Below are 17564 nucleotides of genomic sequence, written 5' to 3'. Positions count from 1 at the left end.
AAGTGAATGCCCCCTGAGGCCTGTTCAAGATGCCAGCAACCTTCAGCTGAATGGTGTGAACAGCAGGCGTATTACAACAAAATCTCGACAATTCAGGCCAACCTCACTTCCAATCCACAGTCTGAAGTAGTCACGCTGGAAATAATGCATTCTTGCTCTGGTGTTTAATCCACAGCGACTCTCTCTAGGTTTGAACCTAATTCCCTTGAGGGATAACTAACTGCTATATGGAATCTCCAGCTGACCACTGCCCCCTAATATACTAGCTTTAGGGTCAAGTTTTATTAACCCCTTGGCCAATAAATATCTGAAGGCATCACATCACTGTCTTCAGCAACAGTACCTTGCTCCTGGAAGCAGGCCAGGATCTTGCCACTTCTTAAAAAGCCTCAGGTCGACCCAGGAGAGCAAGCGAAATACCGACCTATATCTCTTCTACAAGTGTTATCGAAGGTACTGGAGAAGCATGTTACCCAGCAGCTCTCCCAGTACCTGGAAAGTAATGATTTGCTCCACCCGAGTCAATCAGGCTTTAGACCCAATTTCAGCACGGAGATGGCTCTAGCAGAAGTTGCTGACTACATCAGAGTCACTTTAAATGCTGGGGGAAAAATCTTTCAGTGGCCTTGGATACAGTACCCTGTGGCAAACTCCAATCCATTGGAGCCCTGGATTGGTTGGCCCCTCTTTTATAGGGACGAGGTCAAGAGATCTGTATTCCTCCCTTCTGATCGGGATCTAAGAAACAGCTGATAGGAGTGGCACAGGGCGCAGCCTTGAGCCCTAATTTATTTAACATGTATCTTACTCTACTAGCTCTATCTGCCCAGGCCTTAGGAGAAAAAGTGATCTCCTATGCTGATGACACTTAGCTGCCCCTCTAGTGGGGCTGAGGGGTAGGGTTTCCTGGTGAAACTATCAAATCCTGTCTCACAGCCGCTTTCCAGTGGCTAACTCACCATCAGCTTAAATATAATGCAGAAAAAAAATGAATGTTTATTCTTTGATCTGAAGGCCCCTGAGACATTGCAGACTTTCTGGTCTGCTTACAACTGCCCCCCCGAGGTGCCAAGGAAATTCAGTAAAGAATTTGGGTGTCAAATTTGATGGCTGTCTTTCCTTCCAACCTCCGGTCAAAATGGTGTGGGGACCTGTTTTGGAATACTGTGTAGTTTTACTAAACTCCTATATTTCCTTTATTTCGCAGCTAGGAAACTGGTCATACAGGCAGTGATAGCATTCAGGCTTCATTTGCTGTAATGCTCTGTATTTGGGTCTCCCTGACTATCTCATCAATAGACTACAAATGGTCAGAAATGCAGTGGCTGTAGCCTTCTGAGTCTGCCACTAGAAACACATGTATCCCCATATTTGTGGGCTCTTCACTGGCTCCCATTAAAGAAGAGTATTTCATTTAAAACACTTGGACCAATCCACAGGGCTGTTCATCACACAGGTGCAAGCAAGAATCAGCTTTTACGTCCCTTCGAGGGACCTTCGATTAGCCAATACCTTCCTGGCCAAAATCCTTAGGTTATGGCTTTCTAGGGCTGGGTGAAGGTCCTTCTGTTTTCTACGGCCATCAACCTGGAACCAGCTTCCATTTGATTTACAAACCATAGTAACCCCTTTGTTCAAGAAAAACTGAAAACTTGGCTCTTTAATCAGGACTAATTGGCAGGACTTTACTTGGCACGGAAGGCTTGTGTGCACAGTGCCCGGGCACTTCTTGGAGTAACAGTGCGCTATACAAGTGTTTTTTCTTTCATTCATTCATTCATGTACCATTATTCAGATTACTGTAATGTAAACTGCAAACTAGCAACTCACAATTTTCCATTTGCTAATCAACATGACTAAAAAGGCAAATATGCAAATTGCAGGTCAAATTTATTTGCAATTTAGCTTGCCTAATTTTAAATAATGAATCAATCATTTGCAAATAATGTTATTGAATGGAAATTTGTAAATCAGTAATTTCCAACCTAACACTGTCAGCGAACAATGACTTCCCCAACGGGAAGTGAATTAGTTACTTTCACTGCTGGGGCCACAAAGAAGCTGAGGAAAGGAGCAGAATGTAAGAGGTGTATCTGAAATTTGGAAAATGCCATTCAGTGAGACTGAACTAAGGAAGTAGGTCGTAACCATAAACATGAACAGAAGAAAAATTTGTGACACATAATGGCCAACTCTTTGAAAAACTTACTTTTCTGTGCGAGAGGCTACTAAAAAATCTCTTTGCCTGCAGATTCAAAAGTGCATCAATGCTGTTAGAGTAACATCATGAAGTATCGACAAAATATGAAAAAAACTATTTTGATTTAAGATTTCATTAAGGTACTGGGGAAGATCTATCCAATGAGTGGGGTCAATATGACTTTTTACAAGGTGGACCTTTAGGGCCTCCTTAGAATTGAGGAATTACTTGAGAAATCAGTAATGCTGGGTCTAATTGCCTTGGAAATTCCTCCCCACTATTCTCACATGTAGCTTTCAACTGCTTTCAACAGATCTCATAATTCCAATGTGACCAATAATTACAGTTAGGGCTCTATCCGAATTAGGCGGGCACTGATGATATGGGCCTGTGTGGTACAATACATCATAGAAGCAATACCCAAAGGCGGCATTCACCAAACCTACTTAAAGGGAGGATCAGCAAGTGTGAGCTTTATAGAAACTGTCCAATGCTACTAGTATCCTTAGCAGAAAAAATATAAATATAAACATTGAAATGCACAATGCAGTCCAGATGTTGCAGAAAGACAAGCACACATAGTCAAACAACCACATATGTTGCATGAAAGTTTAAGTAATGTTTTGGTGCTTGATATACATCGAATGCACAACAGAAAAGACAGAAGTTGAGTAGTAAAACGTACAGGAGCACAGTCCTCCTTTGATGGGGAATATGATTACCAGATGCAATAAAAACAGTAATCAAAGTTATATTTTATTACTTCTTTAATGTTTCAGGACAGTGGTTTTAAATATGTACATGACAAAAGTGTAAGAAAGATAGTCTTGCATTTTGAAGTTAACTGTGACTTTACAAAAACACGGTTTAACCAGCAGTTCCGTTTACAACATTATATATTAATTAATAGATCATCTTACCATAGAAATTATTTATGGTTGTGTTTGTCCAGTGTAGCCTTTGTTCGGGTGTCCTTGTTTCATCTTGCCCAAGAGGAAAGGACGTTGCTCCTCATCATCAGAGTCGTCATCATTTGGGCCAGTAGGAAGTCCTTTTCCAATAGATACATCATGTTGGACTTCACAACAAGAAATCATTTTCCATGATGTTTCAGTCTGCTTTTTAAAAGTCCAAAAGTAATTTCTACTACAGCTTTCGTACGTTGTGGTGCTCTGTTTTATCTCTTTTCTTTGGTGTAACACTGTTCAACTAAAATGTAAGTAGTAAAGATTGAATTAAAAATATGCTGTCACCCACAAAAACAAAATACATTTCTACATCTAGTGTAAAATTAAATCACATTTATAGGGCCTGAGCTCCGAAACTGTGTTGTTGCTATTCAGAAATATCCATTTTTATAAAATCATTATTTTGGAATCATAAAATGTGATGACCAATGCATTTCGCCTAACAAATTTTGATTTTCTAATATTCACAGTCTATTTATTCTTAAACTACAATTCCTTATTTGCAATTTGATTTTACTTGTGAATAGCGAATTGTCATTCGCAAATTGTGAACGTTGCAGTGTCTGCCAATGATAACATCACAGATTCAGGACCTTTTCCAGAATCATTCACAAGAGATACAGATATGGCGAGCAAATCCAAAAATATTGAAAGGGGGAAATAACACACAGGAGACATGGAAGAAAGTCAGCAGGGAACAGAAATTAAAATTTAATAAGAAGGAGTTCTTGTGGTCGGGAGTAGCTTGGACAGTAAAATATGGAAAGTGTGAACTTCAGATTTCCCAACAAACAGACTAGCATACAATGTTAACATAAAGAATGCGACCAGCAGAATGCTTAAGGGTGCTAAAGTGGTAGTGGAAAGGGAGAGGAATGTGGATTGGTAAGGGTATTAAGTGAGAGAAACTACAATATTTTTAGGTTTCGCCTGCACAGAGCTAGTGCTGTGCTTGTGAAATCTATTGTATTGAATATAAATCTTTAAATGGGATACCATCCCGCCATTGGTTTTCATTGGTTCCCGTGCTTGCCACTTACTTTTCCTTTGTTTCTATTGGCTGTGGCATACTGTTTCCTGCATTTACCAATGCTTGTTCCTTGTTTCCTCTTATCAGTGTCCCAAGGCTCAAGTACTGTTTTCATCCACTTTTTTGTGGAACTTTTTTATTTTATGTTTTGCCTGCATAGTGCCTACGATGTGCTTGCGATTTTTAACGCTTTCACCATATCAGTTCCTAATGTGAAACTATCCCACTTTCCCCTCCAAGGCTGCAGAGTGTAGATTTTCCACGCACTAGTGCACAAGCTTCTCCTTGTTCTGGCAGAACAAACAGGAAATAATCTCTCTCTCTCTCTCTCTCTCTCTCTCCACAACAACAATACATCTCCACAGGCACCACCTAACCTCGGAGCCATACCCCAGTTAATTAGGTGATCAGTCAGCTGTACCGCAGGCAAGCAGTCAGCAATCCATTTTTAACAAAGTTGAGTGAAAAGTACACCGCGTCCCACCCAGTTTACCAGCATATACATTACTGCTCGTGTGGGAAAAATGCTGCTATGCCCTTTCTTTCACCTCGTGGCGTCTGCCACCATTATATAAGAACATCATGAGGTGTGTTTCTATTCACAAATCACTTGGATTCCTTGGTTTACAACAGCTGTATAACAAAGCTTTTCACACACTTTATTTCATGATTAAATAAAATGTACTTTCCAACTACGCTGGGAAAAAAAATCTAAAGCAGCAATATATGTTTCAGACAGCTTTAACCTCCCAGGGGAAAAACATAAAAATGGTGTGCGAACCTTATGTATTTTTGTCACACACCATCTTTCTATCTCTTTTCTCAGTCAGCCGAGTATCCAAGTAACTAACTTAGCTTTATTGGTGTGATTGACTTAGCAGGAACTTTATAAGAAAAGAGACAATTTCACTTCCAGCCCTTCGTTATTGGTCGGAAAAGCGCTGCAAAGCATTTTACGTAACCACGTTGAAATCCAAGGGCGCAAATGCCCTACCAGCCTAAATCACACTGAGAGTAAATCAATAGCTGTGCTAGCTCATTGCTTCTTTCAATAGCTGCATGGCCTTTTAGAGAGACAAAATAGACTTCAGTGTGTGACATGTAGGGAGGCACCTGTACAAAGTTCAACAGCGATATTATCCAGAGGATTGGGTAACAAATGGTATTTCTCTAGCACACTCTGATAATAGTGCACAAACAAGAATAAATCATGACTTGCAACTGGAAATATCATTAGGTTTAGAGAAGAAACTTTGAAAAAATGCAGCTCTGTAAAAGAGACACAAATAGTTTTTTTCCAGACTCCATTTTACCTACTCAAGTTTTTTTTTAATGCAACTTCTCACAATTGTTGTTATAATTGTGTGCTTCAGTTCGATTTTTACAGTTTGGCCAGTGAATGTTGTCCGTGATAACTTGTTAATATACCCCTAAAGAAATGCGAAGGTTATATTGGCTAATAATCTCATACTCTGATAACTGTTGAAGCACGTACTGTATGAACCTGAAGTGCTAAGGGCTGTGTGAAAATCTACACCCTATCATTTATATGTGCCTAATAGATATTGTTCCATGCTAAATTTAATGATTGGGTGTTCAATTATGCCACTTCAAATGCTCGCCCACAGCACTCCCGTTTTTTCCTATGAGTCTCTTCTTTATTATCAAAATACCAGTCAATTTAGCTGTGAAACACACATCCCACCTTTAGTTCGATTCCTGCTACTAGTAAAAAATTAGCAACAACTGCAATTGTCTACTGTGATTTTGTACCAGCGGAGAAGTTGCTTCTTCTCTTTAGTGTCAAGTTCAGATGGCCTTTACCCACTACATACCTAATAAAAGAGACAGAAACAAAACTGTGCAGAAAAAGAACTCTACAGGTCTAGGCCACTCTACTCTATTGTGCCCAGCTCCACTCTACGCCACTGTGCAACACTGCACACTATGCCACTGCACTTCCTGCCAATATTCTCTATGCCTATGCACTCTATTCTGTACCACTCCGCTCTACCCCCTGCATTCTACACCAATTCTCTGTATGCCACTCTAATCTACTTTGTACCACTGCACTCTATGCCACTGCACTCCAGTCCATTTTACACTATTGCTCTACGCCACTGTACTCTAACCTGCAACACTCCACTCAACTCCACTTCACTCTACTCTGAAGCTATTGACTCTATGCCACTGCACTCTACGCCAATGCACTATGACACTGCATTCTATGACAATGCACTCTACACCACCCTACACTATTGCACTCTACAATACTCTACTCTGCAACACTGCACTCTCTGCCACTGAACTCTATGCCACACTACTCTGCACCACTGCACTCTCCACCACACAACTTTATGCCACTGTACTCTACACTACTGAACTCTACGCCATCAATCACCATGTAAGGAAGCACTTTCATCCTGCACTCACACACTTATCAGCCTTCATTCATGCACCATGCATGGAGCGCACTCACACCATCTTCCCTGCACTCATACACCACTTCCACACCTCTTAACTGAATATTAATCCAATAGGCGAAACCTAATGCATTTACCAATGCTTATTTAAAAAAGCCAACGTTTTTGAAGACTTCAAAGCAGTGAGAGGGAGAGTTTGCATGTTATTTTTTTGTCTGTGGGTATGAAACATTTCCTGATGAAATCCTTCAGACACTTGACCACACCCAACCGAAAGCACCTATACCCTACTATTCACCAGAAAATTAATTTATTAGGGGATGTAACACCTAAAAAAAACCTGAAGGTATGCCGATGCAGAGTGTGTAGTGGAGAATGGAATCTTGTTTGAGAAGCTCTCCCTCACAGTTTAGGAGTAATCCATAAACAAATATGGAGACAAATAAAAACTGGAATTCATGCGTTTAGGATTACTACTCGAAGTACAAGAAAGATAAGGAAGATGGTCAAGACAATAATCAAAAATAGGCACCAGAAGGCAACTGCAACAGACACAGAGACCATCATACTGGACACATCTCCAGCTTGAGGCGATATCAGGAGTTTTCAATAATGATTCTTCTGCACTGTGGAAAACAGGTGTTTACATTTTAACTTTGTTAACCTTTAAAATATATTATTTTAATATAGAAATTACATAACTATTTAGAGAAAGTTTACTACGCAAAATCGAAACAAGAATCCAGGCTGGGTTTTACAAAAGCTTTATCAGAGAATTATGAGTAATGTAACACATGCTGTTTTCTGAAGATGAACTTAAAATTAATTTGTCAGTGCTTGCAAATAAGAATATGGGCCCAATAACTGAAAACATATTACCTGATGGACTTGTAAAAAAAACTAACTTGGTGCTGTTTAGTTGTTGTGATGTGTTAGTTAAAGTTTGGTAAAGTAATGTGTACATTTATTGTCAACAGCACAGCGACTAGGAATTTTCTGAAAAACATTGGTAAAACACCACCAGTTGCAGCAATTATCCTCATGTAACTGCCTGAAATAAAAAGATGCATGGAACATTGGATCTGAATATGTGTTGGATTTGCCTCACATGTGTGTGTCTGTGAATCCAAATCATAGTTAAGATACATAATTCCCTGCCTGCCTAATTATACTGCCCATAAATAGCCTCTTTTCTCTCATTAAATAGCGAGTAGTGAATTGTTATTTGGTAACTGCTAATTGTTTTCACAACTTAACAATTCAATATTTATTCTATTCATAGTACATAATAATACTTTGTTTTTGTGTTTGTAAACCAGTTTGCAACTGGTTTACAAATTGCAAAACATATATACATATGTACATCGTACCCTTAGTTTGCTTATCTTCAAAGATGTCTGGTGCATTCAACAACTCATGTTCTGCTGCACATTTGCCATGGAGCAAGAGTCCTTTACCATTGCTACTCAGAAATCTCTGTATTTTGCAGGCTCATCAGATTTACATTTTTCAAAACAATCAACCTTTGCCCTGACAACTTTTTCACATATGTCCAAAGCAGAGAGCAGAGGTCCAGTGATTTGTAAAAATGTACATTTTAAGAAATTACATCCACTTGAAATCACTGCAGAACTGAATACTTAGACTACTCTTTGTGCCTACTAAAATAATGTACAGATGCAGCCAGATATTGCAGTTAGGCTGAAGAAGGTTTCTAAGGTAGGCCCAAGGCATTGTATAAGGTAGTATTCTCAAGTATATAAGCAAGGCATCTGTAAAACTCTGCTCATTGATTCTTTTTACCTACCATTCATTGTTCTGACACTAGCAGTGTTTATAAGGGGGGTCATTTGTGATTCCTGAAAGTAAAAGTGTAGAAAATATAGTGGCCAGATAAAGATGCTTAGATAAGGAATGTACTTGGTCCTTGAGCATTGACATATACAAGAGTGGCCTAGTTAGATTGCAAAACTACTGTTCGTCTATAGTGAAACCTACTAATTTCAGCCACCTTGTAGTACAGCTGGAAACTGGTCTGTGAGAGATGTTGTTGCATGCATGTCAGGCTGTTCTTGAATCTCTCAGCTGAAGTCATCCTGAGCCCTGAAAGATCTGCAAAGCAGCTTTCCCTACAAAAAAGTAATTTCACTTAAAACATCTATTTTATCAATGACATAAATGTGAAAGAGCACAGCAAAAGAGCTGATTTCATCCGATCAACTCAAAAGCAACTTTCTTCCACTTCTTAGTCCTCCACATTTCAAGAAATAGTCTACTATCAACAAACCTTTGCAGACCTTACTCTGACTATGTGGCATGCCCTACTTTGCCACTGAAGAGTTGCACTGTCCCTCAAAATCTTTAAAACAAAACTAGGGAATTACCTTTTCCCCCTGGTTGAATCTCACTTTCCAGCACCACTGCAGGACACAATCTATGCACTCCATGATCTAGGAGCCTCCCTGGTGCTTTAATATAATACTCTTATTCTCCTTAGTTTGCATGCTAACTGATTTCAACTGCTTGTTTAAATGTCTCAACTTTTTAAGTATAACATTGTCTACACTTGTAAGTGAAACAGGAATGTAAATCACCCTGAAATTGTTTGAGGTGAAAAGGAGTTATAACAAAGATTAAGAAAATCAATAGCACCATTTCCACTACTTAATTGCATTGTGAGCCTAGTGTCACCAAGAAGGTTGAGCATGATGTGCATTATGCCAGGCCTGTATGTTTGTATTGTATACAGCTTGAAAGAGAGCAATGGAGGTCTGGGTAGCTCAAGATATGATATGAATTCCGCAGAGCAGGAAAAAGGCTAGATTACAAAAGAGCTAGCTGTGGCTATTGCAGTACAGAGGATGCTGATTTATGTTAACAGGAAAAGTCTAGCTAGAATAAACTAGGCAGAAGCCTGGTTTAAATCTATAAAGAATGGCACAAGCATTGAAAGTAGTATAGTCATACTAAAGCAATACATTATCATTTCACAATTACTGTATAAAGTGGGCTAAGAATAATTGTTTTAAATTGAAATAAAGTGTGTCTGACTTATAAAGTTAAAGAACAGAGTTCTATGAGACATAGCCTTATATTTATGTTTTTACTCAGAGGTGGAGTGACGTTGCAACTGTTCCCGAACTATGGTTAAAAAAAAATGTCTTCTACCAAGGCCCTGCCAAAGAGAAGACACTTAATGGTAAGCAAAATTTAATTTTTGCCCCTTATCCACAGTCATAATTTAGGCTACTTCTTCTTTCATAGAAGCTCAAATCTCAGTTCTCAATATGTTGTAGTGGTAATGTGAGAGCAGGATGGACTGGTAGTCCTGAGACGCAGAGTTTCTTATAAACTAGGTAAATGTTCATACATGTGAGTTTGTTTGTATTTACAAGCTTTTATAAGGCATGAGTCCAGGTTAGATGCAGCGTGAAAGTGACTTCCGTCAAGGGGGATGAGCAAACATATATCTGTAGGGGGACTTCTCACTGCCAAACATGGCAGGGAGTAGTGAGAGGGCTTTCTTCATTGAGTAACGTATTTTTCTGGGAATTAAAAAAAGGGTTTTAAAGTGCAATTGCATACTTAGGAATTGTTTATGGAAATGTAAAAGTATAAATGTTGAATAACACATGCCAGGAACTTGGAATCCATAACTAATCCTTGGAAACTGAGGGGCTGATTATGAGTTTGGCAGACAGAAACATCCATCTACCAAACTACCAATGAGAAGGTCGCCACAGTGCTGGTGACCTCCCCTCCAGACCCATTACAACTTTCCCATAGCGCTGACCGATGGAAACCAAGTTTCCGCCGGTCAGCCCAGTGGGAAAGATGCAGCAGCATTGCTGCTGGCTCATAATAAAGCCGGTGGCAATGCTGCCACAAACAGGGGGCACCAGCACCTTTGAAATGCACACTGTCTGCACAGGCATCAGCACTGCAGGGCCCCCCAGTGGACCCCTGCATTTGTTCTTCACCAGCCTTTTCATGAGTTCAACTCTGCCAAGGCTAATTACAACCTGCACCACCATCAGTCCGTCGCTATCTACCTCACCAACCTCTCAATGTGGGGGTTGGGCTGCCTCAGCTGGGGTGATCAGACCGCCACCCCGAGTCTGGCAGTCCTAGGACCGCCAGACTCGTAATCGGACCCTGACACTGTTGCAGTTTCCCAGACTTTCTCATGCAATCTACCATGAATTAAAAAACAAACAAAAAACATTGTCCCAAGTCTGGGAGTAAACCTACATGAAAAAAAATCCAACTTTTTGGGAAAATTGAGCTCATATGTCTGGATCAAGGAGTAAATCCTCTATAAAAAGTAAAGATATATATTTTACAGTGGTGTTGATATAGGTTAAGATATAGGTTTTGGCAGAGGGAGTATTCTCCATTGGCCTTGTGGAGTACCTAACTTCGACCAGGACAAATATTCTCCGCCCATCGAAAGTAGATATTAACATCAAGCTGGTTGTCATTTGAAAAGCATTGGCAGGAACAGCCTACATGGCACTTTGTCCCACAGCTCCATCAACATCACAGAGCCATGTGTCAAATTATGTTTTTTTTTTTTAATTTTCAAAAAGAAAAATCTGAAATGGGTGCAGTCTACTCGCTATGTTGAGTGAATTTTCCAATCAAATGTTATGTTTACTGTAGAACAAACTTGCACTTACCATTTCTTTATTCACTTTATGCCTCTCAGTCAAGGACTCAAGATGCTCTTTTTGTAGGTTTGGGAAGGAGCTAGTTTTCATCTAATTAGATCATTTTCTTAAAAAATATAAAAAATTGTAGAATCCGTGTTTCTAAAAAGGGTAAACTTTTTTTTACTAAAGTAAAATCTGCTTCGTTATTGCACCTCTGGCTGAGAATTACAAAGTGCTTCTGCATTCACACAGAACACATTACTTTTATATGGATATAGTGAAACCATCAGACTTTGTTTTAGAGCTAGTTCTCAAAAATGTTAATCGTAGATTATTACAGTGCAACAAAAGGTTAGCACACAGTCTCAGCTGTCATCAAATGCGTAGAAGATATGTACCTTTGGACACTTCAATATGCCTCTGATAAGTCAGACTTTTAACCAAGAGAAATGATGAAGCTGGAATATTAACAGCGCAGAAAAATGGCGATGATTAATTACTGCACTTCATGCCTAACACCTTGATAAATAGTAAATATACATTGTTTCACATGCAAAGCTTTCTGCGAAACAGAAGATACTTGGAAATCAATCAGTCGAGTTAACATGCTTTAAACTCAAATGTACTTTACAAAGGAAAATGCAGTTGAATATCCACTGATAGGTGTGGATTTATCTAGAAGTCGTTGTAAAAGTAGGTAGACAAAGTTTATTATGACTCCTATCCCATAGCAAATCAATTATTGCTTTTAAAATGGATGATTTTCTTTTCTAAACTCAAAACAGGACAACCATGAACGATTGAATCATTTAAAACCCCTGAACCTTCTCCAGCCAGGATTATATGCATGCATCCTCGAATGTGACTAGCAAGGTTGTTAGTAATTTAAAGAGGGTAATAAAAGACAGTGTTGTCATATAATGCAGAATTGCACATTTTCATGCCTGTTTATATTTTACTAGTTCTGTTGTATATATTTAATGAATTTCACTGCATTACATATTCTTACCCCATACATACAAGTAAGAAATGTAATATGTTTTGCATTTTCTAGCAACTACTTGTGGTGAAACCTTGCACAAAACGAGCAATCTCATCTCATCGACAGAAGTAATTAATAAGTGGTATAAACAGGAGGAGAACTTCACATACAGTTCTGGGGAACGATTTCCCAATGCACACTATGAAAATTATGCTAAGGTATAAAACCCTACTTGATTATCGTGTAGATTGCACTTTTGTGACGTAATGTTTAACCTAACTTCCATCTACTTTGTTAACATGCTTTAGAAATGTTCCCAACTTCATGAAAGCTATGACGGAAGAGACGTTTTAAAAGATACTATGAAAAATACCACTATTAATAGGTTTGTGGGAGAAGTTCCCAGCAAAACCTGCATTTGAAGGACAATTTTCCAGTGAAAATATTATTACGTGAGAATAAAAAAAAAAAGAATAAAAATGTTCACAAAAATGTTTTAGTTGAGGGTCCCTTCACTCTTTCATTTTGTAATAAAGGTTACCTGTTATCAAAGGAGTGCAGAATCCACAAACCCTGCACCTTCATTAAGTAGTAAAATTAGGACAACTTCCCCTGCAGGCAAATACAAATCCACAGCTCTAATTTTAATGTCTTTTCTATTTTGAATACGAATGTGCATTTTATTATTGTAAACAATGTTCGAGTTTGCATTTTGTAAGTTTTAATCAAAGTTATTTATTGATGAATCAATATGAAAGGTTCCTGAGAGAGTCCTAGAAAGTCATTATCCAAATGAGACTATTTAGACAGTGCTATAATGCAAGACATGTATGTGTCAGACAGAGGAAATCAGTAACTTAGACCTTCATGGTATAACCTCTGCAAAACATGCTCAGTTATTACCATTGACACTAGAGTCTCAGCTTGCACATTATAAGTACAAACGTGACAAGTGGTAAGCTATCTTTGTCAAAATTACATTTGCTAACACACTTGAAACTGCAGTGCAATTTAGCAAATGGCCCATTCAGTTTTCTAGACCTATGTGCTTTGAGAAAATATCAAAGGCACTTTAGATCTGTGTATAGCCCACTGCCAACGACAGTCTGAGGAAATAGGTGGATATAAATATTAGTAAACGTTTCCTTTAAGTCATTATTTATGGGGTTCTGCATTTAGTTAGTTATTTATTGAATTAGAATACAAGTATCTGCAAAAACATTTCCACAATAAATTATTTTTGAAGCTGCTCGTTTAAGAGGTTGTATATTGGTATAAATATGCGAAGGACAGAAGAGAGGTAGGTTGGGGTGGAACCACTTAAGGCAATGAAAACCAGTATTAGTACCTTATATAACCAGCACATGTAAAGACTGTAATTAGATGTTGAAGTGTGCTTGGGAAGGTTATAGAGAGGTTTTGTGGCAAAGTTATGTAACTTGTCTAGTGAAGAGCGAAATAGTCAAAGGGAGAACCACTTAAAGGTGAGGACAAGTGTGGAATTTACTATTTTGGCTTCTCAGAATTGGAGTCTTAGTAGAATAGGAAGGAGGAAGTGCACATATAAATTCAATTAAAATGGGATAGCTGTATGAGGTAAGGTAGACCTAGAATGAACTGCAATACAAAAGCTTGGCTAGACATAATGCAGCCAACAGTACTATGTAAGCAGAGGTAAACATGGAGACCATACACAGTTTGCGTATCTAGAGAAATGCGGGGATGAATAGGTCTGATGTCCTTCTCTGCTATAAAACTCCGAAATGTATAATTGGGTGAGATTGTTAAATGTATTGCGTGTTCTGTTTTGTGACCTCTTCATCAACCTTTCCAAATTATTTTTACAGTGTTATGTATTAGCATTTGTTTAAAAAAATGTGCAACTGTCTATTTTGCAAACCTATTTTGTGTGAGATAGCACAGGAGGATAAATGCCCTATTTTCAGAGAGCATCTTTCATTTCCTTTTTAATGAATGTCTAAATAAAACACATCAAAAACAAAGTTTTAAGTATGTTTACAATGTTGGTAATAGAATGTTGTATATCTTTTCACAATTGCAGCTTGCTTGGGCCATGTCATATGAGGTCGGATGCAAAGTGACGATCGGCAACGCAGATTATACTTATTCTTGCAATTTCTGTCCTGGGTGAGTGTTACCAAAATGTGATGGTTATGCTATAATGTAACTTTATTAGTAGTTAACGTGTACCTAGGAAACTTTAGTTAATGGCATCATTTCTGAAGAACACAATTATTTTCTGCTTTGCATGCTCACATGTTGATGGTTCCACCTACATTTTATGTAAATATTTTATATAAATATTTGGAAAAATGCTAGCACTTAACATAGATGTGCATAATGGGGCTAAACCTGATTTACTAATCTGATATCCGCCTTATCCACAGAGTGTTCGAACAGGTAAGTGTAAATAGCACATAGGATGGATAGAAATGCAGTCAGACGTATGCGGTACATACAAGTTTTGCAGATGTCATTATCTAATTGTTTAGAACTGAATAGATTATATTGAATGGAACGTTCAAGGTCCCACTTTTTATTAATTACTGAACTTGAATACATTAATAGGTCTATAGATTTTTTAAATGGGATTTAAGGGGTCATTCTGACCTCGGCGGTAAAAGCCGCTTACCGCCGGTCAGAAGGCCGCCACAATACCGCCGCGGCCGCGGTCAGCCGTCACGGACATTCTGACCCACAACTGCAAAACCTCCGAAAATCCGCCCTCCACTGCAGTACGCCACATCAGCGGCCAGCGGTAAACTGGAGAAGACCAAACCTCCACCGCCACGCCAACAGAAATACGCCCATCCCATTCTGACCCGCAAATCGACGCGGCGGTCATTCAAACGCGGTATTCCATTGGCGGTACACACCGCCGCGGTCAAAATACACACACCTTTACAAACCCCTACCACATTGGACAATTTGAAAGGCACACACCTGAAACACATACACACACCACTCCCACACATCCAATACCATATAAAACACACACCCACATCACCCACAAACCCCTACCAACAAAAACCAGAGACGAAGGAGAGAGAGAGACACATCAGAGAATAGAGAGCCAGACACACAGAGGCACACCGCAACATCACACACACCACATAGAAGCACAAAGCACCACACACCAACACACACATCATCACATAAACCACCCCACACCTCATACACACCACCCCATGGCACCACAAAGGCACCCACGCTTTTCGGACCAAGAACTCCGGGTCATGGTGGAGGAGATCATAAGAGTGGAACCCCAGCTCTTCGGCTCACAGGTCCAGCACACCACCTGTGAGAAAACAGGGCTGATTGCAGAGGCCCCATAACTTTTTGCCCCCATTTTCCTCTTTTTTCTGGTGTTTTCCTGACTTTGATGGTTCCCTGGGTACTGCTAACCAGTCCCAGGGCCTGTGCTCTGTGTAAAATGGATATGCAAATTAGGCTAATTATAAGTGGCTAAGTTAACCTACCTATAAGTCCCTAGTATATGGTAGGGCATGTAGGTTTAGGGACCACAGCATAGGTGGTGCACACCTAGGTGCACTGCTGAGGTGCCCAGTGTCATTTTAAAAGCAAGCCTGCCTTGCTGGCTGCTTTTAAATTAAAGTTATATGCAAATTCGACTTTGGAATTAAAGGTACTTCCAAAGTCTTAAACTACCTTATTTTTACATATAAGTCAGCCCTAAGGTGTGCCCTATGTGCCCCTAGGGCTGGGTGCCATGTAACTATAAGCAGGGACTTTATAAAAATAGATTTATAAGCCCTGGTGAGGTAAAAACAGCCCAATTCGTTTTTCCCTCATTGAAGTAAATGGCCTTCATAGGCTAGAATGGGCAGACTTTATTTTAAATTTTAAAGTCTCCTTAAATGTTGCATACCAAGAATTTGGTATCAAATTAATTGTTGTAATAAATCCTACAACTTCCAGTTGTTGGATTTAATATAACTAGTTCAGGTAAAAAGTTTAGACTTTACCTAAAAAGTTGCCAATTTCAGCTCTGCATTGTTTTTGCTGCTGTGCTCTGATTGGCCAGCCTGCAGCAGCTTCTGCCAGGCTGCCTTGATGAGGTGAGAAGTGGCCAGGCTTCACACAAAGGAATGTGCTTGGGGGAGAGAATCTCCCTTCAGCAGATGGTGAGGCAGGAAGGGGGAGGGCTGCCAAACTGGTCTTCAAAGGCAGAGAAGGACATTTGCAGCACCCAGCAACACCCCCACATCCTGCAACCCCAGACACCTAGGTGCCCCCTTGATTAGATTAGGAGAGGGCAGGAGAGGGGTGTGTTTATGATTTTTAGCCACACCAGTGGGTGGGCTCAGCCAGATGTAACCTCCAAAAATCAGATTCATCCATGTTGGATTTTTAGAGACTGTTGCCTTCTGGGATGGATTTTTGCCACACTTCCCAGGAAGTGGTCATCACAGGGGGACGACCCTGTCCCTGATTGGAGAACCAGGGCCCCCCTGCTTTTCACCCAGGAGCAAGGATAAAACTGGCAAACCTGCACCCACACCTCAGATCCCCTCCAGAATTCAACAAGAAAGGAACTAAAGAAGAAGAAGGCCTGCCCTGCTGGACCCCTGGCCTGCACCTGGACCCTGCACTCAGAAGGACTGCACCAGCTGCACACTTGGGCTTCACCACAAGAAGGACTTTGCCTGGCTTCAACTGGTTCAAGGAGGGACTCCCTGTTTGCTACAGGTGAAAAATTGCTAACCAGAGTCCCCTGCACCAACTCCTGAAGAAAGCGACCAGCTGACCACTGTCCAGTGGCCAAAAAGGAGTTTGCGCCAGGTGCATTCTGGGAGTTGAAGTCCGCACCCCCCAAGGACCATCACAGAACTTCTGGACCCTTGGGGTGAGCTGTGGACCCCAAAAGAACCTTAAAAGAACATCTGGGTGAAGCCCCAGAAGTTTGGAAAAGATTTGAGAATTTTGGGAAAAAAGCCCCAGAGAGGGACCGACCCGCTGCGGAAATTCTAGCCGGCTTGCCTCAACCGCGACCCGGCCTGACTTCGTGGTTCGTCCCGGTAAAGAAAAACATCCAAAAAAGAGACTAAGTCCGAACGTAAAAAGTTGACCGGGACCTCCCAGCCATCGTATCCGAGAAGGGCTCCATGGACGTCGGATCAAGATCCAGGTTTACCCCGGTCGAAGGATTTTCATCTCGAAAAAACGACTAAGTCCGAAGGTAAAAGTCTCCACTGAGGAAACCCACATCGCGTATCCGGACAAGGGCTCCAGGAGGTCGGATTCAACTGGCAGGTTCGTCCCGGTGA

At 40.2% G+C, this 17564-nt stretch overlaps 1 protein-coding gene across 1 annotated transcript in view; it reads left to right on the top strand.

Moving 5' to 3' along the window:
• The window catches only part of LOC138297427 (cysteine-rich secretory protein 2-like), a 332164-nt gene that overhangs the window by 222853 nt on the left and 91747 nt on the right, over positions 1-17564 (top strand). Inside the window, exons 4-6 of the mRNA XM_069236786.1 lie at positions 9733-9820; positions 12328-12473; positions 14318-14403. Of these exons, the coding sequence (XP_069092887.1) occupies positions 9733-9820; positions 12328-12473; positions 14318-14403 (320 nt within the window). The remainder of the gene's footprint in view (positions 1-9732; positions 9821-12327; positions 12474-14317; positions 14404-17564) is intronic.

Source organism: Pleurodeles waltl, chromosome 5, assembly GCF_031143425.1.
Source record: "Pleurodeles waltl isolate 20211129_DDA chromosome 5, aPleWal1.hap1.20221129, whole genome shotgun sequence".
In the NCBI taxonomy this organism is placed as follows: domain Eukaryota; kingdom Metazoa; phylum Chordata; class Amphibia; order Caudata; family Salamandridae; genus Pleurodeles; species Pleurodeles waltl.
Note: the sequence above shows the minus strand (reverse complement) of the source record. Positions and strands in the feature narration are given on the sequence as shown.